Source organism: Schistocerca cancellata, unplaced genomic scaffold (assembly GCF_023864275.1).
Source record: "Schistocerca cancellata isolate TAMUIC-IGC-003103 unplaced genomic scaffold, iqSchCanc2.1 HiC_scaffold_1075, whole genome shotgun sequence".
In the NCBI taxonomy this organism is placed as follows: Eukaryota; Metazoa; Arthropoda; class Insecta; order Orthoptera; family Acrididae; genus Schistocerca; species Schistocerca cancellata.
In genome coordinates, this window is record NW_026047074.1 from 617,993 (window position 1) to 642,165 (window position 24,173).

Sequence of the window (24,173 nt, forward strand, 5' to 3'; positions counted from 1 at the left end):
ATGCTGGGCAGTCCATTTTCCAATTACGTATGGTGAAAATGTAGTGTGTTCATCTTTAGTGTGTTTCCTCCTAGTCTTCTACAATTTCACTTGGAGAGTGCGTTTATTGTCTACCTGAATTCTTTGAGGATTTTATAAAAACGTCGAGAAAATATCTTCAATGCTTACTTTCTTTTCCTTTTGCTGGAGATCAATACTGAGCCCCACTTAATCGTTTCTTCAGTGATTACCAAAATATTGTAAAGCAGCACCCATTACCCCTGCCACCCTGGGCAGTTGCCTAGTTTGCACCACCCACCTCATCCCCTAAACACGACCGTGACCATGTGCATTCGCAGGTTGACGGTTGCCAGGTGCGTTAGAAGAAAGGAAGAGGGTGGTAACCTGAATATGCGACATCATTCTGGAGCAGCAGCTCACGACCGGTGGATATTTTCTTTCAGTGATTAGCCCTCCATTCTTCAACGCACGACATATTCAGCAAGTTTTAAGCTTCACTGTTATCAGCAGGACAGTCATTCGTCTTCTAAGGAAAGCAGAACTGAGAGCAAGAAACACTGTTCTCAGACAGACATTGTCTACTTGCTACAGAGAAGCCTGCCCAGCCTTTGCTCCTGTTAATAGCGACACAACCCTCCACTTTTGGAGACGAGTGGTTTTCACTGGCGAAAACTTTCCTTTGTGGCATCGACGGGAAAAGTACTTCTTTACCAGCCAAAAGGTGCTAATTATGATCCAAAATATATACTATAAGACAGAAAAAGACGCATCACGAAGTGGTTATCGGAATAGGACAGAAATCGGCAGATGTGTCGTACAAGTACAGACAAACAAATGAGTACTGTTACAGAAAACTTGGATAATATAATCAAGAGAAAGAGCTTCACGAACTGAGAAAGTCAGTAATGCGTTGGTCTACGTCTGGCCCTTATGCAAGCAGTTATTCGGCTTGCCACTGATAGACTTTCTAGATGTCATCCTGAAGGACATCGTGTCAAATTCTGTCACACCGGCACGTTAGATCGTCAAAATCCTGAGCTGGTTGGAGGGCCCTGCGTGTAATGCTGTGAACGTTCTCTGCTGACGAGACATCTGACGACCTTGCTGGCCAATGTACGGTTCGGAAGGCGCGAAGACAGGCCGTAGAAACTCTCGCCTATGAGGGCGGGCATTATCTTGCTGAAATGTAAACCCAGAGTGGCATGCCAGGAAGAGGAACAACACAGAGCACACAGTGTGTGTCGGCGCACCGCTGTGCCGTAAGGGTGTCACGGTTGACAACCGAAAGGGTTCTGCTATGAAGTGAAATGAAATGCCACCCAGACCACCACTTCTGGTAGGTAGGCTGCGTGGCGGGCGGCAGTCAAGTTGGTATCCCATCACTGTCCAGGGCGTCGTCAGACACGTCTTCGCTGTTCATTCGGGCCTGGAATCTCACTGACCGGAGTAGAATTGTCTTCAGTGAGGAGTCCCAATTCGAACTAAGTCCCGATGGCCAGCGAGTACACATCTTGAGACACCCTGGAGTGTAGTGGTATATCGACCTGTCTTCCACACTCCGTACAGTCTGACACAGTGATAGCCTGGAATGACAATTTCGTAGCAGGAGCCCTTTCGTTGTCACCTGTGACACCCTTACAGCACAATGGCACGTCGACTATACAGGCCTATTACAAATTATTGAAGCGATTTCATAAATTACCAGTAGCTCCATTCATTGACATATGGTCACGACACACTACAGACACAGAGAAACTCAAAATTTTGTTCGGCTGAAGCCGCACTTCAGGTTTCTGCCGCCAGAGCGCTCGAGAGCGCAGTGAGACAAAATGGCGACAGGAGCCGAGAAAGCGTATGTCGTGCTTGAAATGCACTCACATCAGTCAGTCATAACAGTGCAACGACACTTCAGGACGAAGTTCAACAAATATCCACCAACTGCTAACTCCATTCGGCGATGGTATGCGCAGTTTAAAGCTTCTGGATGCCTCTGTAAGGGGAAATCAACGGGTCGGCCTGCAGTGAGCGAAGAAACCGTTGAACGCGTGCGGGCAAGTTTCACGCGTAGCTCGCGGAAGTCGACGAATAAAGCAAGCAGGGAGCTAAACGTACCACAGCCGACGGTTTGGAAAATCTTACGGACAAGGCTAAAGCAGAAGCCTTACCGTTTACAATTGCTACAAGCCCTGACACCCGATGACAGAGTCAAACGCTTTGAATTTTCGGCGCGGTTGCAACAGCTCATGGAAGAGGATGCGTTCAGTGCAAAACTTGTTTCCAGTGATGAAGCAACATTTTTTCTTATTGGTGAAGTGAACAGACAATGTGCGAATCTGGGCGGTAGAGAATGCTCACGCATTCGTGCAGCAAATTCGAAATTCACGAAAAGTTAACGTGTTTTGTGCAATCTCACGGTTTAAAGTTTACGGCCCCTTTTTCTTCTGCGAAAAAAACGTTACAGGACACGTGTATCTGGACATGCTGGAAAATTGGCTCATGCCACAACTGGAGACCGACAGCGCCGACTTCATCTTTCAACAGGATGGTGCTCCACCGCACTTCCATCACGATGTTCGGCATTTCTTAAACAGAAGATTGGAAAACCGATGGCTCGGTCGTGGTGGAAATCATGATCAGCAATTCATGTCATAGCCTCCACGCTCTCCCGACTTAACCCCATGCGATTTCTTTCTGTGGGGTTATGTGAAAGATTCAGTGTTTAAACCTCCTCTACCAAGAAACGTGCCAGAACTGCGGGCTCGCATCAACGATGCTTTCGAACTCATTGATGGGGACATGTTGCGCCGAGTGTGGGAGGAACTTCATTATCGGCTTGATGTCTGCCGAATCACTAAAGGGGCACATATCGAACATTTGTGAATGCCTAAAAAAACTTTTTGAGTTTTTGTATGTGTGTGCAAAGTATTGTGAAAATATCTCAAATAATAAAGTTATTGTAGAGCTGTGAAATCGCTTCAATCATTTGTAATAACCCTGTATTCTATTCCCCTTTCGTCTGACCTTCGTGGCAAGCTATTCTGTACTTGCATTTCAGCAAAATGACCTGCATGCAGGTAGAGTCTCTGTTACTTGTATCGTGTTTTCCAAACCCTACCTGGGTCAGCAAGGTCACCTGATCTCTCCCCAGTGGAGAAAGTTTGGAGTATTATGGGCAGCGCCTTCCTAGCAGCTCGGTATTTTGACGATCTAACGCATAATTGGAAAGAATTTGGCTCGATATTCCTCAGGAGGACTCTATCGTTCCATGCCACGCTGAATAACTTCGCATAACGGCCAGAGGTGTACTAACGCGTTACTGACTTGCTCAGTTTGCGAAACTTGTGTGTGTGTGTGTGTGTGTGTGTGTGTGTGTGTGTGTGTGTGTGTGTGCGCGCGCGCGCGCGTGCGCGTTTTTGGGATGTCATGGTGTATGAATATCAACAAAAGCAAAACGAGAGTAATGGAATGTAGTCGAATTAAGTCGGGTGATGCTGAGGGAATTAGATTAGGAAATGATACATTTAAAGTAGTAAAGGAGTTTTGCTATTTGGGGAGCAAAATAACTCATGATCGTCGAAGTAGAGACGATATCAAATGTATTGGGGGTCATAGTATTTTCATGCAGCACTCGACTGTTGATAACTTATTCAATCTAGACATGGCAGTAACTAGTACTAAATACATGGCGCCCATGTGTTCAAGCTGTTTACAGTAACATCATTAACTGGCTTCAGACATGTAGCATTCACATAGAAGATATAGACCATTGTCTTAGCACCTGTATAACGGCAGAGCCGAAGTCTTGTGCTATTCCTCAAATAAGTGTTGTGAATGTTGAACTCAAATTTACTGATGGGATACCCAACTATTTCAATGGGTCTATAACATTATGAGATACATGCGCCGAATTTGAGGGATATAAGAAACAACTCTTTTCGAAATACTGTACTTCTGTTGCACCATTTGAAAAAGAATGAACTTATTGTTTTCCATGCTGATCATAATTTTATGTCTTGAGTAAATAAATATATTTATAATATTAAATTTCTCTTTGTCTTTTTCATTTCTCTAGTCAAAAATGTCACAATTGTTAATGCACGTTAGTACACCTTTATGTACGTTAATGTATGTGACACACTTCCCTTTAAATACACCATGTGGAATTCATTCTGTCGTGTAGCCGTTTTAGTTCAGTTGGTAAGGTGATTGCACTATAGTGGCTACACACACACACACACACACACACACACACACACACACACACACACACACTATCATATAAAAGCCTATTGCACGCCATTACATAGCACAATAGGTATCATGGCAGGCTGGGTGATGCACACTTGCTGCAAGGACTTTGTTGTTGGTGACTGGTCATGTGATGATCAAGACCAGAAGACCAAGTAGTAGTAGTAGAAGTAGAAGAAGAAGAAGAAGAAGAAGAATGGAGCACTCCTTCGCAACAGCATACGAGCTATAATTGTAGGTCCTTCCAACTGTGGTTAGACAAATGTCTTGATGGCTCTGTTAACACACAGACTGAGTCCGCTTCAAGCACCTTTCCGTCTACTCTGAAACACTGCTTAAACCCAAGTACCAGTTACTGCAGAAAATGTTAGATGGGGTAGACGTTTTTTTTGTGGTTTTAGGGCGCACAACTTCAATGGTCATTAGCGCCCAGACTGTTAGGAATGCACCGCGAGGCACAAGTTTAAAACAGCAACTAAAATGGAAAACATGATAAAAGACAGATTGACAGGCATAGGATTAAAAAACAGCATAATCAAATGTCCTTAGACAGGTTTGTCAAGTTGATGAAATGAAGAACGCGAGTAGCTGCTCCTGGGTCATGCGCTAAAATGGCATCTAGAGTACATTGCAGGCCAAGATCAAGATGCAGTGTATTAAAATCCGGACAGGACGTTAAAATGTGGCGGACCGTCATGGGCAGAACGGCGCCGGCGCAGCCGTCAGCAGATGGCGATGGGTAAACCGGCAGTGTCCAATTCGTAACCGGGCCAAAACTACCTCCTCCCGCCGAGAAGGGCGTGAGAAGGACGTCCAAGTCGCGGGAAGAGGTTTCAAGGCCCGAAGCTTGTTGTCCGTAAGTGCAGCCCAATCGGCATGCCACAGCGATAAAATGCGCCGACAAATGACCCTGCTACAATCTGATGAAGGGACACAACAAGAAGCTGTCCGAGGCTGGAGGACCGCACCCTTGGCCGCGGCATCTGCAGCTTCGTTCCCAGGGATACCGACATGGCCAGGAACCCACATAAAGCTAACCGGAGAACCGTCGACCACCAGCTGCTGAGGAGAGCGTTGGATCAGGTGCACGAAAGGGTGAACCGGATACGGATCACTGAGGCTCTGGATGGCGCTCAGGGGAATCAGAGCAGATGACATAAGCAGAATGTCGGTGGTAGAGGGCAAAGAGCTCAGCTGTGAAGACTGAACAATGGCCATGGAGCCAGTATTTGAAACTTTGTGCCCCGACAATAAAAGAACACCCAACCCCGTCATTGGTCTTAGAGCCATCTGTATAAATGAAGGTCATATTAATGAACTTCGAACGAAGTTCGACAAAATGGGAGTGGTATACCGAACAGGGGGTAACCCCCTCTGGGAGCGAGCTGAGGTCAAGGTGAACGCGAACCTGGGCCTGGAGCCAAGGTGGTGTGGGGCTCTCGCCCACTCTAAAGGTTGCAGGGATTGAAAAATCAAGGTGTTGAAGGAGGCGACGAAAGCGAACTCCAGGGGGTAGCAGGGCAGAGACATACAACCCGTATTGACGGTCGAGAGAGTCGTCAAAAAAGGAACGATAAGACGGGTGGTTGGGCACTGACAGTAGCGGACAGGCATACCCTCAAAGCAGTATATCGCGCCGGTAGGTGAGTGGCAATTCACCGGCTTCAGCATGAAGACTCTCGATGGGACTAGTGTAAAACGCTCCGATCCCAAGACGTAAACCTTGATGCTGTATGGAATTGAGGCGGTGTAAGATTGACGGCTGTGCAGAGGAGTATACGAAGCTCCCATAATCCAGCTTGGAGTGGACAATCGACCGATATAGGCGAAGTAGGACCGTTCGATCCGCTCCCCACGACATACCACTGAGAACACGGAGGACATTTAGAGAATGGGTACAACGGGCGGCCAAATAAGACATGTGGAGACCAGCTAGGTTTCCTGTCAAATGTAAGACCTAAAAATTTTGTTGTCTCCACGAATGGGAGAGCAACAGGACCGAGTCGTTAGGACGGTGGGGGAAACTATCAACAGAAGTTAATACAGACCGTCTTCTCGGCAGAAAAACGGAAGCCATTGGCGACACTCCAGGAGTAAATGTGGTCAAGAGACCGCTGAAGACAGCGCTCCAGGACACATGTACGCTGCGCGCTGCAATAGATGGTAAAATCGTCCACGAAAAGGGAGCCTGATACATCAGGTGGGAGGCAATCCATTATTGGATTGATCGCTATGGCGAACAGAGCGACGCTCAAAACTGAGCCCTGTGGCATCCCATTCTCCTGGCGAAAGGTGTCGGACAGGACAGAACCCACACGTTTCCTGAACTGTCGATCCATTAAAAAGGAACAAATAAAACGATGGAGGCGACCGCAAAGGCCCCATGTATGTATGGTGCGGAGAATACTCGCCCTCCAACAGGTGTCGTAAGCCTTCTCCAAATCAAAGAACACAGCCGCGGTTGGGCGCTTCCGCAAGAAGTTATTCATAATGAAGGTCGACAAGGTAACCAGATGGTCAACAGCAGACCGGCGCCTACGAAATCCACATTGTACATTGGCAAGTAGGCGTCGAGATTCAAGCAGCCAAACGAAACGAGTTAACCATTCGCTCCATCACCTTACAGAGACAGCTGGTAAGCGAGATCTGTCGATAACTGGAAGGCAAGTGCTTGTTCTCCCCCGGCTTAGGAATCGGTACAACAATAGACTCACGCCAGCATGCGGGAACATGGCCCTCAATCCAGATGCGATTATAAGTATGAAGAAGGAAACCCTTACCCGCAGGAGAAAGGTTCTTCAGCATCTGAATATGAATAGAATCAGGCCCTGGAGCGGAGGACCGTGACCGGACAAGTGCATTTTCGAGTTCCCGCATGGTGAAAGGGGCATTATAACTTTCATGATTCGAGGAGTGGGAGTTAGGTGGCCTAGACTCCTCTGCCTGTTTTCGGGGCAGGAAGGCAGGGTGGTGATGAGAGGAGCTCGAAACCTCTGCGAAAAAGCGGCCGAAGGCATTGGAGACATCCGCAGGGGCCACAAGGACGTCATTCGCGACCTTCAAGCCTGAAACTGGTGAGTGGACCTTAGTGCCAGATAGCCGGCGCAGGCTACCCCAGACAACAGAAGGAGTAAAACTGTTGAAGGTGCTTGTGAAAGCAGCTCAGCTGGCTTTCTTGCTTTCTTTAATAATATGACGGCACTGCGCATGTAATCGTTTATAATTGATACAATTCGCCAGTGTAGGGTGGCGTTTAAAGGTGCATAAAGCACGTCGACGAGCACGTAAAGCATTTCTACATGCTGCGTTCCACCAGGGGACCGGTACGTGACGTGGAGAAGAAGTAGTTGAGGGATGGAATATTCAGCAGCAGAGAGAATGACTATTGCAGCTTGTGAAGGTCTGATCCTGAAAGGTAGCCCTGGAAGAGAAGAGCCCCCAGTCTGCTTTGGAGATGTTCCAACTAGTTGAGCATGGAGAGGGGGTATGCTGCAGGAGATGGATAACAGACAGGAAGTGGTAGCTCGAATATGTACCAGAAAGTGCATACCACTCAAACTGGCATGCAAGTTGGGTAGTACATATAGAGAGGTCTAAATGGGAATAGGTGTGAGATATGTCCGAAAGAGAAGTAGGGGCGCCAGTATTGAGGCAGACAAGATTAAGCTGGTTCAAAAGGTCTGCTATCATGGAGCCCCTTGGGCAAGATGCTGGAGAGCCCCAAAGGGGATGGTGGGCATTGAAGTCTCCAGTTAACAAAAATGGTGCAGGTAGCTGAGCAATAATTTGCATCATGTCTGCCCTGGTAACGGCAGACGACGATGGAGTGTAAACGGTAGAAATGGAAAATGTAAAAGTGGGGAGAGTAATTCGGACGGCAGCTGCCTGCAGGCCGGTGTGCAATGTGATGGGATCGTAGTAAATATCATCCCAGACCAGCAACATAACCCCTCCATGAGCCGGAATACCTACCACAGGGGGTAGGTCAAAACGGACAACGGTGTAGTGTGCCAAGGCAATTTGATCGCATGGGCATAGCTTCGTTTCCTGGAGGGCTACGACGAGCGGACGGTGCAAGCGGGAGCTGCAACTTCAAGTCGTCTCGGGTGGAGCGAATGCTGCGAATATTCCAGTGAATAAGTGCCATCGTGAGAAGAAAAGGAAGATGAAAGAAGGGGTCACCTTGAAGGCCGCTGAGGGCCTGGCTTCGAGCGAGCACTGCCGCCGCTATCAGTAGGCGGACAGTCATCGTCCATTGGTTCTATAGGTTCATCGGCCATCTTAACGAGATGGCCGATGGAGGGGGAGCTTCCTCTGCAGGTGAACGGCCAGATATTCGGCTACAAGTGGTGCGGCCAGGCGAAACAGATGACGGCCTGGGGCAGCAAACGCTGGGTGGCGCAGGAGAAGAAATGTGCCGTGGCGGAGAAGGAGAACTGTGCTTCCTATGAGCCTTCTTGGAAGGTCGTTTAGTGGAAGTACTGGTCGATGGCTGGGAGTTCAAGGTACGTAGGAAGTCTGCACGGGACGGTTCCTTCTTGAAGGCCCGTGCATCTGACTTCTGGGTCTTCGTCTTGGCAGAAGCTGATGGAGGTGCTTGTGTCTGAGGGGTGACGGGAGGAAGAGGAGACGTCGACCGAGCGATCTTAGCACTGGCCGAACGGACGACCGTGGTGCTGAAGGTCAGATTGCATGTCTGCGTCGCCGCCTCCCTGGTAGTCAGTGGAGAGGCGAGGGCAGTACTGTATTTCCCGCTGGGGCAGCGTGGGCTTCCTACTAGCAAATAGCTTGCGAGCAGCCGAAGTGGACACTTTCTCTTTGACCCGAATTTCTTGGATACAGCGTTCATCCTTGTATATGGGACAGTCGCGGGAGGACGCTGCATGGTCACCCTCACAGTTCACAGAACGAGGAGATGGAGGTGGACAGTCACCCTCATGGGCAACCCTGCCACAAGAGACATTTAGCCGCATTGGAACAAGACTGGCGAGTGTGATTAAAATGCTGACACTGGTAGCAGCGCGTAGGTGTCGGGACATAGGGGCCAACAGAAATAACCTCAGCCCGCTTTGATACGCGACAGCAATTGAACACTATCAAAGGTCAAGGAAAGTGTCCGGGTCGGTAAAAGGTCATTGACCTTTTTCATGACCCTATGGACAGCCGTCACGCCCTGCTCAGCGAGGAAAGACTGAGTCTCCTCGTCAGTCAATCCGTCGAGTGATCGAGTATATACCACACCACGAGACGAATTCAAAGTGCGGTAAGCCTCCACCCGGACAGGGAACATGTACAGGAGTGTGGCCCGAAGCAATTTTTTGTGCCGGAAAGGCGCTCTCAGTTTCTAGTCACAAGGTACCATTATGCAACCTGGTACACGACTTGACAGATCCAGCTATGGCATCTACGCCCTTCTGGATAACGAAAGGGTAGACAGAGGAAAAATTCTTGCCGTCCTCAGATCAAGAAACTACGAGGAACTGTGGGGCAGGCGGTAGTACTTTTGTTACTGGTGGCTGGTGAAGTTTCCGTTTATGGGCAGAAGGCGAGAGAGAGGAAGAAGTGAAATCCATTGCGGATGAATCCCCCATGATTGCCAGCATCTCCGATGGCGCCCGCCTTAGGTGAATGTTTACACCTCAGGTCACACCTCCCGAGAAACAGACGGAGGGACCAATCGGCATGGTCAGAAGGTATCAGCTCAGGCAATCACCCCTCCCTGGGCCTGGCCTTTACCAGGGGGTACGTGCGTGCCTTACTTGTCTACCCAGGGCAGGGAATTACGCGTTACCCCGTCACCGTCTACGTGTGCGAACGCGTGGGTTGGCCTTCAGATGCGCACAGGGAGGAAGGAAGAAGAGGAAAAAGAAGAGAGAGAGGACTGACTGTCTCAAACACTGAGGCGGAAACAGGGGTACGCAAGGAGGGGTACGCAAGGAGGGGTACGCAAGGAGGGGTACGCAAGGAGGGGTACGCAAGGAGGGGTACGCAAGGAGGGGTACGCAAGGAGGGGTACGCAAGGAGGGGTACGCAAGGAGGGGTACGCAAGGAGGGGTACGCAAGGAGGGGTACGCAAGGAGGGGTACGCAAGGAGGGGTACGCAAGGAGGGGTACGCAAGGAGGGGTACGCAAGGAGGGGTACGCAAGGAGGGGTACGCAAGGAGGGGTACGCAAGGAGGGGTACGCAAGGAGGGGTACGCAAGGAGGGGTACGCAAGGAGGGGTACGCAAGGAGGGGTACGCAAGGAGGGGTACGCAAGGAGGGGTACGCAAGGAGGGGTACGCAAGGAGGGGTACGCAAGGAGGGGTACGCAAGGAGGGGTACGCAAGGAGGGGTACGCAAGGAGGGGTACGCAAGGAGGGGTACGCAAGGAGGGGTACGCAAGGAGGGGTACGCAAGGAGGGGTACGCAAGGAGGGGTACGCAAGGAGGGGTACGCAAGGAGGGGTACGCAAGGAGGGGTACGCAAGGAGGGGTACGCAAGGAGGGGTACGCAAGGAGGGGTACGCAAGGAGGGGTACGCAAGGAGGGGTACGCAAGGAGGGGTACGCAAGGAGGGGTACGCAAGGAGGGGTACGCAAGGAGGGGTACGCAAGGAGGGGTACGCAAGGAGGGGTACGCAAGGAGGGGTACGCAAGGAGGGGTACGCAAGGAGGGGTACGCAAGGAGGGGTACGCAAGGAGGGGTACGCAAGGAGGGGTACGCAAGGAGGGGTACGCAAGGAGGGGTAGGCAAGGAGGGGTAGGCAAGGAGGGGTAGGCAAGGAGGGGTAGGCAAGGAGGGGTAGGCAAGGAGGGGTAGGCAAGGAGGGGTAGGCAAGGAGGGGTAGGCAAGGAGGGGTAGGCAAGGAGGGGTAGGCAAGGAGGGGTAGGCAAGGAGGGGTAGGCAAGGAGGGGTAGGCAAGGAGGGGTAGGCAAGGAGGGGTAGGCAAGGAGGGGTAGGCAAGGAGGGGTAGGCAAGGAGGGGTAGGCAAGGAGGGGTAGGCAAGGAGGGGTAGGCAAGGAGGGGTAGGCAAGGAGGGGTAGGCTAGAGAATAGATTTAGCACAATTGGAGAGAAGATAGAAGCTGAGGTGGTTGTTATTGAAGGAGGAGGTGTAGGGAAGAAAAAGAATGACAAAGCATATATAAAACCACGTGATATGCACAGCTCTGATTAGTATGCTCTGTGATGTCGACAAAGCATAAAGTCATTCAGCCACGCAAAGCAGTTCCAGAGAAATTACGTTAGCTGAGGATGGGGCATATGGGTTGCGAGCAAACATTAAGAGAAACGATTAAACCTGTTACCGAATCTATCAGTAAGATGGCTTCGAATGATAATGATTCAATCGCAGAATTCACCAACCAGTATTGAGCGGGTAAGATAGAACATTTGGTGTCAGTGGGGAGAGACTGTAGATGCTAGGCTCAAACTGTAAGTTTATATGATAGCACGACATGCATCGGGGATACAGAGTTTAAAAGAACACCTGGCTTAATGAATTATCTTCCTAAGGCCCTCAAAAAACTTAAAATACTCTACCAATAATCGCAAAGTGTATGGTGAAATACTGCAATTGACTGAGCTGTATAAAATTCCTGACAGAACACTGAGAAACCTGCAAAACTCTAAATACAGAGCCATTATACAACCTTTACTGAATGAGCATCCTAAAAGCATTGGTGAGGGTTTAGACTTTCAGCATAAAGCAATCGACTCCCACAGTATATATATTACGATGAGCCGGATGAACTAATAGGCTTCGACTGTTGATGGCTTCGGCTGCTGCAGGCAGCACAGCTCATTCGAATGAGGTTTTTTCGATAATCTCTGAGCTTTGAGAGAGAGGTATTATTTAATAAGTATGGAGACGGTAGTTCGAGAATTGCACAAGCCACCACGCGAAACATATCCTCTGAGGCATGTTATGATTAAGCGGCTGGATGACTTGTGACAGGCCAATCTTGTAGACATAAGTCAATATTCACTTAAGAATAATGGATTCAAATACATTTTAATGGTTATTGATACATACTCTAAATTCGCATGGGCATTACCTGTCAAAACTAAAACCGGTAGAGATGTTGCTGTAGTGTTTGAGCGTTTCCTGCATACAGGATGGAATCGATGCCCAGACAATCTTGAAACCGATCATGGTGGTGAGTTTTACAATGAACATTTCGAGACTGATGGAGCGGTACGGGATACACGACTACTCGACGTTTACCCACCTGAAAGCTAGCTTCGTGGACAGTGAACAGAATGGTCAAAGCTCAAATGTGAATACCTTTTAATCTTCGCGGTTCTTACAAGTTGCTAGATATCATCCCACAAATAATTGCGCGGTATAATAGAACCAAACATAGTACAATAAAAATGAGACCGACCGATGTTCGCTATAATTCACCCATGGACAAAGTATATTTCCACATTAAATGCTGGACCCGCGCAAAAAGAGGTTCAATGTAGTCGACTTAGTACATATTTCAAAATACAAGTCAGCGTTCGAGAAATCTTACTTACCAAACTGGTCAGCGGAGATATTCACAGTATCCAAAGTGCACAGAACGAACCCTAGGACATATATCCTAAAGGATGGCAAGGGTGAAGAAATTGCTGGATGCTTTTACACAGAGGAATTGCAGAAGAGTTCAGAACCAGATGTATTTCTCATCGAACGTGTGATAAGACGTCGCGGGAATAGAGCGCTAGTTAAATTGTTAGGATTTCCATAATCAGAAAACAGTTGGATTGACGCTGACGAGTTAGTATATAACAGGAAGCGTAGACCTCTATCTCCTCAGTAGCGTACCATGCATGATAGGCAGCACACCATAAGAGGTGGAGGTGGTATTTTTGAAAAATTGCCTGTTGAATTACACATTCCGGGGTACAACTTCTGTGGGCCTGAGAAAGCTTCAGAAACGCCTGGCACGCGGTGGTAGCGGTATTAACCTACTACACGAAGTCTGCCTTGAACACGACCTCGCATTCGCTGCAAATAAAGATCTCCCAGCATGCCACGTTGCCGACCGAATATCAGCCGATAGAGCTAAGCAAATAAGACGAAGAAAAGATCTCTGAATATGTCAACACGTTGCTGCATTCGTAGTTGATAAAACCATGCGTGGAAAAATTAAATTGGACATGGGGGTGATGAATTACAAACGAATTATGAATGCAGCGCGAACAGCTTTCGGGGCGAAGAAGGAGGAACCAGGTTCTTTGAAAAACTGTATTCTCACTTCGATGTGTGCAGCTAAACGTGTGTTGAAGGGGGGGGGGGGCGGGGAGGCCAAGAAGAAGACTGCAATTAAACCACCTAGAGTCCTACCACTACCAAACACATCAGATGGAATTATTCCGTTCCTCGTTCCAGACTTTTGCAGCTCTGTCGGCGGTAGGTTCACTCACAGGTCGGGGCTGCAGCTGTAGCCAGAGCGTCAAAAAATGCACGGGCGCATCTAGAGGAAGCCAGAAGACATAATCGGGCCACGGAAGCAGCAGCTATCGGAAAGGGTCTCTACTTTAAACCATACAGAAAAGGACTAGGTCTCTTCATAAATAAAAAAGTTCGTTAGTTATCCTACCTGATCGAGTACTTACGAATAAAGATATTATTAATATTGTTAAAGAGAAACATCACATTCCTGGATTCCGTGGCGTCTTTATGCGGGATACATTACCGGAGACTATGTGGCGGACTAATGAGTGCGGAATTTTAAATTTAGATGTTGCTGGGAGTCCAGAAATCCATTGGGTGGCGTATGTTAAGAAAAGTGCTAATACAGTACAATATTTCGATTCATTTGGGGATTTACAGCCGCCTGAAGATTCACAGCGCTACTTCACCAGCAAAAGTTGTGTTTTCTACAATCTACGGCGATGTCAGGACTTTAACACATACCTGTGCGGGCACCTCCGCATTATGTTCCTCATCACAGCCATGGCAAATTAGCCTTCGCCTGCATCAACGAACTTCTGGAATGCGCGCTATATTTAGACCGAACGGTGAGAAGTGTGGAATGCGCGCTTCCTCCTCTCCTTGTCAGAGCCGGTGTGCGAACATCCACACACATGAAAGAGCCATAACTGAACGCACGCCCATCATTTGAGGTTTAGATGCTATGTCATACACACTGACTTTAAAAGAGCGAGTGTCAGCATTACGTGCAGATTACTTTCCGCCGATTTAAGTGCAGGGGACTGGCGTATTGCTCTGATTGGTCTGGAGGCGTATAACAGCATTCCAAATATCACGAAGAGCATCTGGAAATTGACGGTCGGAAGGAGAGTCTACAAATACAACTTGGTGCCTACGATATTGATGATTTAAACGAAGTGTTAAAACAGTCAGGAAAAGATATTGAACTGCGGGCAAACATTAATATCCGTAAATCAAATACGGGCAGAGAGCTACGATCGACTTTAGACAGATTCAATAGGTCCACTGCTAGGTTTTGCAAATGATCGTGTTTTGGTGAGGGACGCCAGTAAATTTTATGCATCGGATCAAGCTGTAGATATACTACCAGTCAGCACAATCCACGTTGAGAGCAATATTGCCACAAACTCATACCACAACGATAAGTTGATTCATCCCTACAGTCGGCACTGGGTATAAAATAGTTCAAGCCCACACAAACTATATATGTCCCAGTAACAGTTCAGATACTGGATTACCTAGAATTGCGTGTTGTTGACCAGAGTAATCAGCTTGTTAGCTTTCGAGGAGAAGAGATCATTGTACGCTTGCTCAATTATTGGAAGTATCACAACACATGGTGCAGAGTTGTGGGAACTAACTCAGAGGCAGAAAGATCGCCTGATGGCTGTCGAGATGGATTTCTGGAGGCGAAGTTGTGGATACTTCAGACTTGACCATATTACAAGTGATAGGATCAGAGAGGTTATGAATGTCAAAAGCACAATCCTAGACTAGATAGAAAGGAAGCGCCTACTCTGGTATAGTCACTTACAGCGTATTCCAGACAAGATGGCCAAAACGGGTATGGTAATGGACTCCACATCAAAGAAGGAAGCGCTGTAGACCTGCGAGATGTTGGAAAGACGACGTCAACGAAGCAACGGCGGCGAGAAGTCTTAATGAAGGAGACTGGATAGACCGTGAACGATGGAGGTTGGGATAAGAGAGGGGGCGGCAGCCGTAGAAACCTCGCTCATCTATTTATGAACACCTAATAATGCCTAACCGGAGAATAAACGCGGGATAACTAAACCGTTGATTGTGGCAGGGTTAGTGAAGCTAACCGGAGAATAACTTACGTAATTAGTCACGACAAGAATGTTTATTAGAACGAAGGAGCAGAAACGGGGACATCACACAAATTATGTAAGAATAAGACGATTCCAAAAAAATGTTGAAGTATGTGTGAAATCTTATGGAACTTAACTGCTAAGGTCATCAGTCCCTAAGCTTACATACTAAACCCAAATTTAGCCTAAGGACACACACACACACACACACACACACACACACACACACACACACACACACACACACACACAGGAGGACTAACCTCCGCCGGGACCAGCCACACAGTCCATGATTGCAGCGCCCATAGACCGCTTGGTTACTCCCGAGCAGCGACGATTCCAATTTTACACAAAAATTTCGTACTACTACTTTCGATCTCATGCTTGGGAAGCTGGAGCATATGAATGAAATGTGAAACTACTTCCGAACATGAAGCTTTTTGCTTGTAGTAGGCTTGATAAGCATTTGATATTGGTACTTCGTGAATTATATTTTCTCGTGTTGTAAAAATGACTATTTGTGCCAAAACTGCCTCGTTTATTTGGTGTTAAGATAGCTACAATATTAGACAGGCTTATTTTGTTTTATCTAGCAGTGACAAACACGTAATCAGATTGAGAAATCACCAAGTCTTTGGTATTTTATGTACTAACGGCTTTTTCAGTATTAGCCAAATAATTTCTTTTTTCATGTAGCAAAACATTTGACAATCTTTGATGAGGTAATAGATTCTTTCCCAGAAAGGAAAGCACGTCATGTAAATCTGTAACAAAGTTAGAGAGTAAAAATGCTAGGTTTAATGTCTGACGAAATGTACTGTCTTGCTTGTCTCTTCTACTGGTTTGATGTATCCTATATTTAATTTTATATCACACAAAAAAACGAGTTATTAGCTATAGGCAATAAATAATGCAAATTTTCTGAAGAGTTCTTGTTCTCCCGGTTACAAATTATCCCATCCAATATTGATTGCGAGTTTTTTTCTGATGCGCAAAGCAGTCTCAGTTATAGTGGGAAAGGTGATAATCTTCACGCGACCGACGTTTACGTTCAGTGATTTTGCTGTTTTCTCTTCGTTTATTGCTCTCACGTCAAGTGAAAACAAAATGGATTTCTGTGGCTGAGAGCTATCAAGTGAATTAAAATACATTGACACGAGTACGGAAGGCTAAAATATGTTATTAGTTTCCGATTTTATTTTATTTCCATCTTTCTGACAGTCAAGCATTAATAGCCTTACAGAACAATGAAGTTATATTTGTCGAAGAGATTTGGCTTTCATTAATCTTTTCCACTGAGGCAGTCTATTTGAAACGAAGTGTGTAATTCCACACTACTGGCTGGTTTCAACGGTTTGCTGCATTTCAAAAGTGCATGTTTTCATCTTCTAGCACGTATGAAATTATGTCATAATGAAGAACCAAAGATGAAATAATACATTACTGGTACTCCAAGAAAATTTACATCCGAATCTGGACATAGGAATGTTCACTTCAAGCCGAATTACGCGTTTTAGTGTGGTTCACGAAATTACGATGCACTTTGAGTATACTCTGATGTCTTTTCCTTTTATGACAATGTAAGATCGTTTAATGTCTTACACCTACGAACATACGAGCTTCCAGAATCCTAGTAGCTGCGCAAGCGCGGTGACGCCTGTTATCTGGCGCTCTGGCAACTACTGAGGCGAACCTATTTCTAACAGGTCGCGGGAAAATATTGCGAATGGTTGTTTGAAAATCGTTACTTTCAAAGTAAATTTCCTTTTATGTAAGATGTACTATGTGCGAGAATTTACGATGAACTCCTTAAATCACAGAGCGTTTGACTCATTTAAAAATCAAGTCTGGTACGAACATTTAGAAAAATTTCGAGCTCAGAAGATCAGTCATGTCCTTTGTGGGAAGTGTAAGTGTAACGCGCAAAAAATCAACATGATATGTGAAAGCTTAGCTTCTCTTGCAGCTTATTAATCTTAGAGACCAAGATTATATGTGAAAACATTGCTTTTCTTGTAGTAACAAGATGTATATTAATTTGAACCATTATTAACGTTTCCTATCTGTGAACCCGCTACTGAACAGTGGTATTGCTATCACGTGTCCTATGCTCGAATATCCGCTGTCATCGCCTGGCGAGATCACGTGACATGAGCTATGACTGGCTACAAAAGCGCATTGCAATCTTTATTTCAACGCTTCAGAAAGTGACATGCGGCGTTTGGTGGAATTTAAATTTACACTTCCGTAATACGAAAATATGTAGCGTACACGTTTCCAAATTCATTTATTTTTTTTACTGAATGTGGCTTTCTAAAGGGCCGAGAAGTACTACGCTGGTGTATAAAGCCATAACCATTCAAAGGATTGATAAATTTTAAAGGTTCGAGGAAAAGTACCCTGTCACTTAACAAGGAAAAAGTGTATTTTCACCCTGGAGAAAGTCTAATTTTAACCGAGAAATCCTGGAATTTTTTTTCTGGTCCTCGTATACACCCTGTATTTACTCCTGTCAGCTTAACGTCTGGGAATTCGGTTATAAATTGAATGTTATTCACAAGAGACCAATATGTGCTTATGTGCTGTGTCAAATAATGCGCCTTTTATACGAATCAGTCCACGTATATCAACCGTCGTAGAGAATTTTGTATTAATAATTTTATAACAGAAGATTATAATACGGTTTCGGACTGCAAGAAGCCTCTTCTTTGACATGCATACTTACAGTAGAAATATTTGACGTAACATCTGAAACGCCGACTTCTCGATAATTTGCACCTAGATGAATTAATTCTTAGCCTATTTCTTTGGAACTGTCATCAGAAACACCTCTCACCTCTAAAAGGTGTCACCTTTTTAGCACACATTGCAACAAACTTGGCTGTTTTTTATTACAACCTACATTCCTGAAGGAGATAGTGGGGGATTTCATACAACTGTATTTCTTTAAATGAGTGTTCGCAACTGGAAACACAGAAACGATCAGTTTACGCGTGACACATGCTGTAGAATGTCTGTTTCAGTTTACAACAAATATTTATTCCTTACTTCGCTTTTTGGACACTCCCGCTTCCTCTACGTTTACGCATTGGTTTCAGTTTTACTTGTTACTGCAAATACTTCCTCACTCTGCATGATTACAAATACATCACGAATGAGAATCCTGTGGTGGATGTAGTTGCGCAGGGATGAAGGTACGTTTGACGTTTTTGGAGTCTAACATTACGTATGACTTGGCCATGGCCTCTACGCTCGGCCACTGGTGCGGGCAGGCTGTCTATGTAGGCTGTGCTCAGCACACCCCTCATGTTGTGCTCTATTACTCCGTCATGCAAAACTAGCCCGCCCCAACATCAACCGCTCTACTACACAGTTTATTGACCGACCGACAAATTTCGTAACAGTCTACACAACACACGTCCCGACCGACTACATGATTTCAGCGCCCCCCTGCTCCTAGAGCTGGTTATGACGTTCTGTTCTACGCGATACCGCTTAATATTCCACAGGTAAATAATTGGGATTTGGCTTGGCTGTTCGAACTAACAAGGCCAGAAAAAGCCGTGATAAAACTGTAGGAAAAGAAATGGCTAGTGCATTGGACCAAATGCACCTACGCTTTCTTACTTACGGAGCTGAGACCGGAGGATTTTCGGAATTATTTAAGAATGGATGAAAAATGCTTTTCGGAGCTCCTGAACGTCGTCATACGATAGCTAATACGATTTCTAGCCACTGGCGGAATTTACGAGGACCTCAGATTCAGCGCAATTAATCCCCAAAATTATCTAAAAGGATTCATGAAATCTGCAAGGTGATTAATAGTTGCTTGAGGAAATACTCGTGATAAAGCTGAAGCGAAACGATAATTAAAATATATTTTTGTAAACTTTATGAATTTATGTTCGAATGTAATAATATCCCCTGTAAGTTCAAGAAATTCATTTCAGATTAGAAGGACGACTGCAAATGGCGGCGGCGCGTATCATGTAATAAATTCAGCAACATATTCATAAGAAATGAAGCACTTAACAGTTGTTAGAACTTGAGAAAAGCTCTTCACTTTGCTCTTCATAGCAGGAGGGGCGACGATAGGTTGAATTTTTGTAACACTTCTAATAATGAACCAAATGTGTCTATAATTCGGTTTTTAGTTTTTATTTTCGCTACGTATCGGAAATTAAATAAAAATCCAATCTGTCTGTATTTAAGATTATCAGACTTCCTTTCCGATGAGTATAGGAAGTAAAATCGAGAAACAGACAGACGACTAACAGTTATTCACAAAAATGTGCATTTTAATTTCTCTGTTTGCCACATGAAACTACTACAGATTCGTTAAAAATGAAAGAAGCACTTCACTTCTTACCCTCTATTGCTATACTGCTCGCACGGCATGTCCCACAGACGTCTGAAGACACGAAAACTTTCCAGGAACTCTCTCATACAAATTTCGTCTGCCTCGCACACTGCCATGTTAGCCACATTCGGAGTGCGCTGAACCCCGCGCGTGGTGACTGAAAAGGAACTGTTGTGGGGCGGCTTGCACGACAGACTACACGATTTGCACGGCGAATGGGGTCGCGGGCAGGCGGGTGCGGCTGTCTGCTACTCTTAGCCAACCAACCCACCGCAAAGAAAAATCTCTCTTCAGACCAACAAGCCTACAGGCGTACTGTTAGTCGGTCGGTCGGTCAACAAGCTACACGGGCACAATTTATCGGTCGGTCGGTAAACCGGCGCATGTGTAGGGTAGGGTCCTTTACTGACAGCGAGACACTGATAGTAACTCAATGAGAGAAAGAGCTCGAAAATCTAGATTTCGCAATAGCAGATTCCGATGTCTCATAACAGGCTTCCGACTTCAGCGTTGAAGGATTTCAATACTATATGTAGTATACCGAAGCAACATTACGACAGATCACTGGCGACACACTATGGGGAGTTACTGGCAATGCTTGAGGAAAGTTCGGTTTAGTGGCTGACCACGATTTCTCGCGGAGGTTTGCTTCTAACCTCAGAATCGCTCCTTCAAACTACTATGAAATTATCGAGTGAGATAACCCAGTGGTTAGCACACTGGACTCGCATTCGGCAGGTTTACAGTGCAAACCTGCGTCCGGCCATTTAGGTATAGGATTTCCGTCATTTCCCTAAATTGCTTACTGCAAATGTCGGGATGGTTCCTGTGAAAGGGCACGGCCGACTTCCTAGACCACCCTTCCACAGTCCGAGCTTGTGCTCCGTCTCTAATGGCTTCGCTGTCGACGGCACGTTAAACTCTAACCTCCACCTCCCAGCTACGAATTTTTTTTTGTCCAGATCTATGGAACCACAATTTGTCCACGGAAATTGGTGTCACTAAGAACCTGTGCTCCATACTTTGGGAACAATTGTCCATTTTTCATCCGGAAGTAATTAAAATTTGCGCCAGAGCGAAAACATCTATCCAGCTGCGCTGGCTGTCATCAAAGACCAGGCAAAGGAAACAGAGGCAGCTCAGCGTCGAGAAGCAGAAAATACGGATTTGTCATCGGTTTAGGGTCTCAATGAACAGTATTTGCGTATACAAGGCTCCTACACACACACAAATTTATCGGATGACAGAATGACCAAATTGGTCGCAGCCTACACACGTCCGAACCGACTGTACTCGGCGATTATAGTGCCGCCCTGTTGTTTGTTTTATCTCCAGTTAATTCCGTTTTTGTTCTACGAGATCTCGCCTGGTTTTTAAGAAAAATAATAACGCGGTTTGCTTTGGGTGTTTTAAAGGTGAGAAGGGAAAAAAACAGAGAAAGCTGTGGGCAAAGAAGTGGCCAACGCAAGGGAAGAAATTCACCCATGTTCAGGCTGGGAGCTTATAATTTTCCTGATTATTTAAGAAGGGGTGAATCATGCATTTCGGGGCTGCTGGACTTAAAGGAGAAATAATGCAGTCCTGAGAGAGGTGCTAAACTCCGAGGAGAGACTGTTAGTTGCATTACGATTTCTCGTCACTGGCGGCAGACCTAAGATTCAGTACTGTCATACCGCTGCAATTATTACCTAAAATTATTCCTGAAACGTGCAACGTGATCTATAGTTGACAGAGGTAATAAATCATGATAAAATAAATAAAACAAAACGTTATTAATTTATTTACGGATGCTACACAAAAGATGATCTGCAAATTTCAGAAACTCATATCATATTTGAACAAGAAAGACTACACATGACGGTGGCGCGCATCATCTAGTAAATACAATGGATACGTAAGAAATGAAACATTTAGCGACTGTTAGAATTGCTCGGTTGGGTTGTTTGGGGGAAGAGACCAAACAGCGAGGTCATCGATCTCGGCCGTGCCCTTTCAAAGGAACCATCCCGGAATATGCCTGGAGCGATTTAGGGAAATCACGGAAAACCTAAATCAGGATGGCCGGACGCGGGATTGAACCGTCGTCCTTCCGAATGCGAGTCCAGTGTGCTAACCACTGCAACAACTCGCTCAGCGTTAGAATTGCAATAAATAAATAATTAAAAATTAAAGATGCCACATTTGGTCTACAGGGAAATTAAAATCTAAAAACATAAATAAAGAAGATCAACAGACTTAATCTCGTGTTGCACATAGAGAAACCGTTATGGATTCGTTAAAAAATGAAATAAGTGCTTCATTTCTTGCACCTCTATTGTTATACTCCTCACACTATGTGTCGCGAAAAGATGTACAGTCTTTGAATTTCTCTAAAAACTCTGTCCTTAAAGTTTCGTCCGCCTCGGACGTAGAAATGTATATTACAACAGTATTTAATTCCGAGAGCTGTGTCAGAACTGGAGTTTTAGTCATGCGTTTGTCACGATCGCGATACACACGACACAATTTCTTGGGTCAGTTGTCGACTGGTCGGACGCGCCCGACTACCCGACGATAAAAATTCGTCGGTCGGTCAGTCAAAACACCGACACACAGCCAATTTGTCAGACGGATGGTTGGTGGGGTGCCACGAGAGGCGCTGCTATCGAGTCATGTGATCTGCCTGACGGCTGCAACGGATGATACGAACAGCTGAGGGTTATTCGTCGTACTTGATTAGATGTATTCACATTGAGTATTGCGCACTGATTTGGCAGGAGTTGTTGTTGCTGTTGCTTTGGGAGGAGAGTTGTTTTGTCTCGAGGGGAGTTGTTTTGTCTCGAGGGGAGTTGTTTTGTCTCGAGGGGAGTTGTTTTGTCTCGAGGGGAGTTGTTTTGTCTCGAGGGGAGTTGTTTTGTCTCGAGGGGAGTTGTTTTGTCTCGAGGGGAGTTGTTTTGTCTCGAGGGGAGTTGTTTTGTCTCGAGGGGAGTTGTTTTGTCTCGAGGGGAGTTGTTTTGTCTCGAGGGGAGTTGTTTTGTTTCGAGGGGAGTTGTTTTGTGGAGGGTGCGAGTGGTTTTGTGGAGGGTGCGAGTGGTTTTGTGGAGGGTGCGAGTGGTTTTGTGGAGGGTGCGAGTGGTTTTGTGGAGGGTGCGAGTGGTTTTGTGGAGGGTGCGAGTGGTTTTGTGGAGGGTGCGAGTGGTTTTGTGGAGGGTGCGAGTGGTTTTGTGGAGGGTGCGAGTGGTTTTGTGGAGGGTGCGAGTGGTTTTGTGGAGGGTGCGAGTGGTTTTGTGGAGGGTGCGAGTGGTTTTGTGGAGGGTGCGAGTGGTTTTGTGGAGGGTGCGAGTGGTTTTGTGGAGGGTGCGAGTGGTTTTGTGGAGGGTGCGAGTGGTTTTGTGGAGGGTGCGAGTGGTTTTGTGGAGGGTGCGAGTGGTTTTGTGGAGGGTGCGAGTGGTTTTGTGGAGGGTGCGAGTGGTTTTGTGGAGGGTGCGAGTGGTTTTGTGGAGGGTGCGAGTGGTTTTGTGGAGGGTGCGAGTGGTTTTGTGGAGGGTGCGAGTGGTTTTGTGGAGGGTGCGAGTGGTTTTGTGGAGGGTGCGAGTGGTTTTGTGGAGGGTGCGAGTGGTTTTGTGGAGGGTGCGAGTGGTTTTGTGGAGGGTGCGAGTGGTTTTGTGGAGGGTGCGAGTGGTTTTGTGGAGGGTGCGAGTGGTTTTGAGGAGGGTGCGAGTGGTTTTGAGGAGGGTGCGAGTGGTTTTGAGGAGGGTGCGAGTGGTTTTGAGGAGGGTGCGAGTGGTTTTGAGGAGGGTGCGAGTGGTTTTGAGGAGGGTGCGAGTGGTTTTGAGGAGGGTGCGAGTGGTTTTGAGGAGAGTGCGAGTGGTTTTGAGGAGTGTGTGTTTGCTTTGGGAGGAGAGTGCCATCAAGATAACAGCCATGGTAAGTGAACTCTGATATTTTTTGTAAATTGTATTTTGCTGGGATGTTAAGTTTTAAGAAAATGACAGTGTTCATATTTCATTTGATGTTCTTATTAACATGTTATGCATGTAAAATGAAAGTCCCCTATATTTATATATATCTCTCTCTCATTAAAACGTCCCTCTGATACAATTTGTATAATAGCATGCTCATTGCGATTATTTTTTTACAGTAAACATCAAAAACAGACTTTTTACATTATTATTTTGCCTGTTTCGACTCTATACATTGTTGATTTTTTAATCTGCAGTGGCTGCGCTGTTTACTTTCGCATTAGAGGATTTCCTTCAGTCATCTGACTTCATATTTCGTATCCATCAAACTCGAAAAGCTCTGGGTGAAGGGTGTGAGAAGATAAGT

The 24,173-nt window shown here is 46.2% G+C and overlaps 1 protein-coding gene across 1 annotated transcript; it reads left to right on the forward strand.

The window, feature by feature from the left end:
• On the forward strand, positions 1 to 23,771 carry LOC126151608 (uncharacterized PE-PGRS family protein PE_PGRS54-like; the record flags this gene model as incomplete). The annotated part of the gene is made up of 2 exons (XM_049915953.1): positions 1 to 27; positions 22,907 to 23,771. Coding segments are annotated over exons 1-2 (892 nt in total), but the record flags the coding sequence as incomplete, so codon positions are not given.
• Between the last annotated feature and the right edge of the window lie 402 nt (positions 23,772 to 24,173).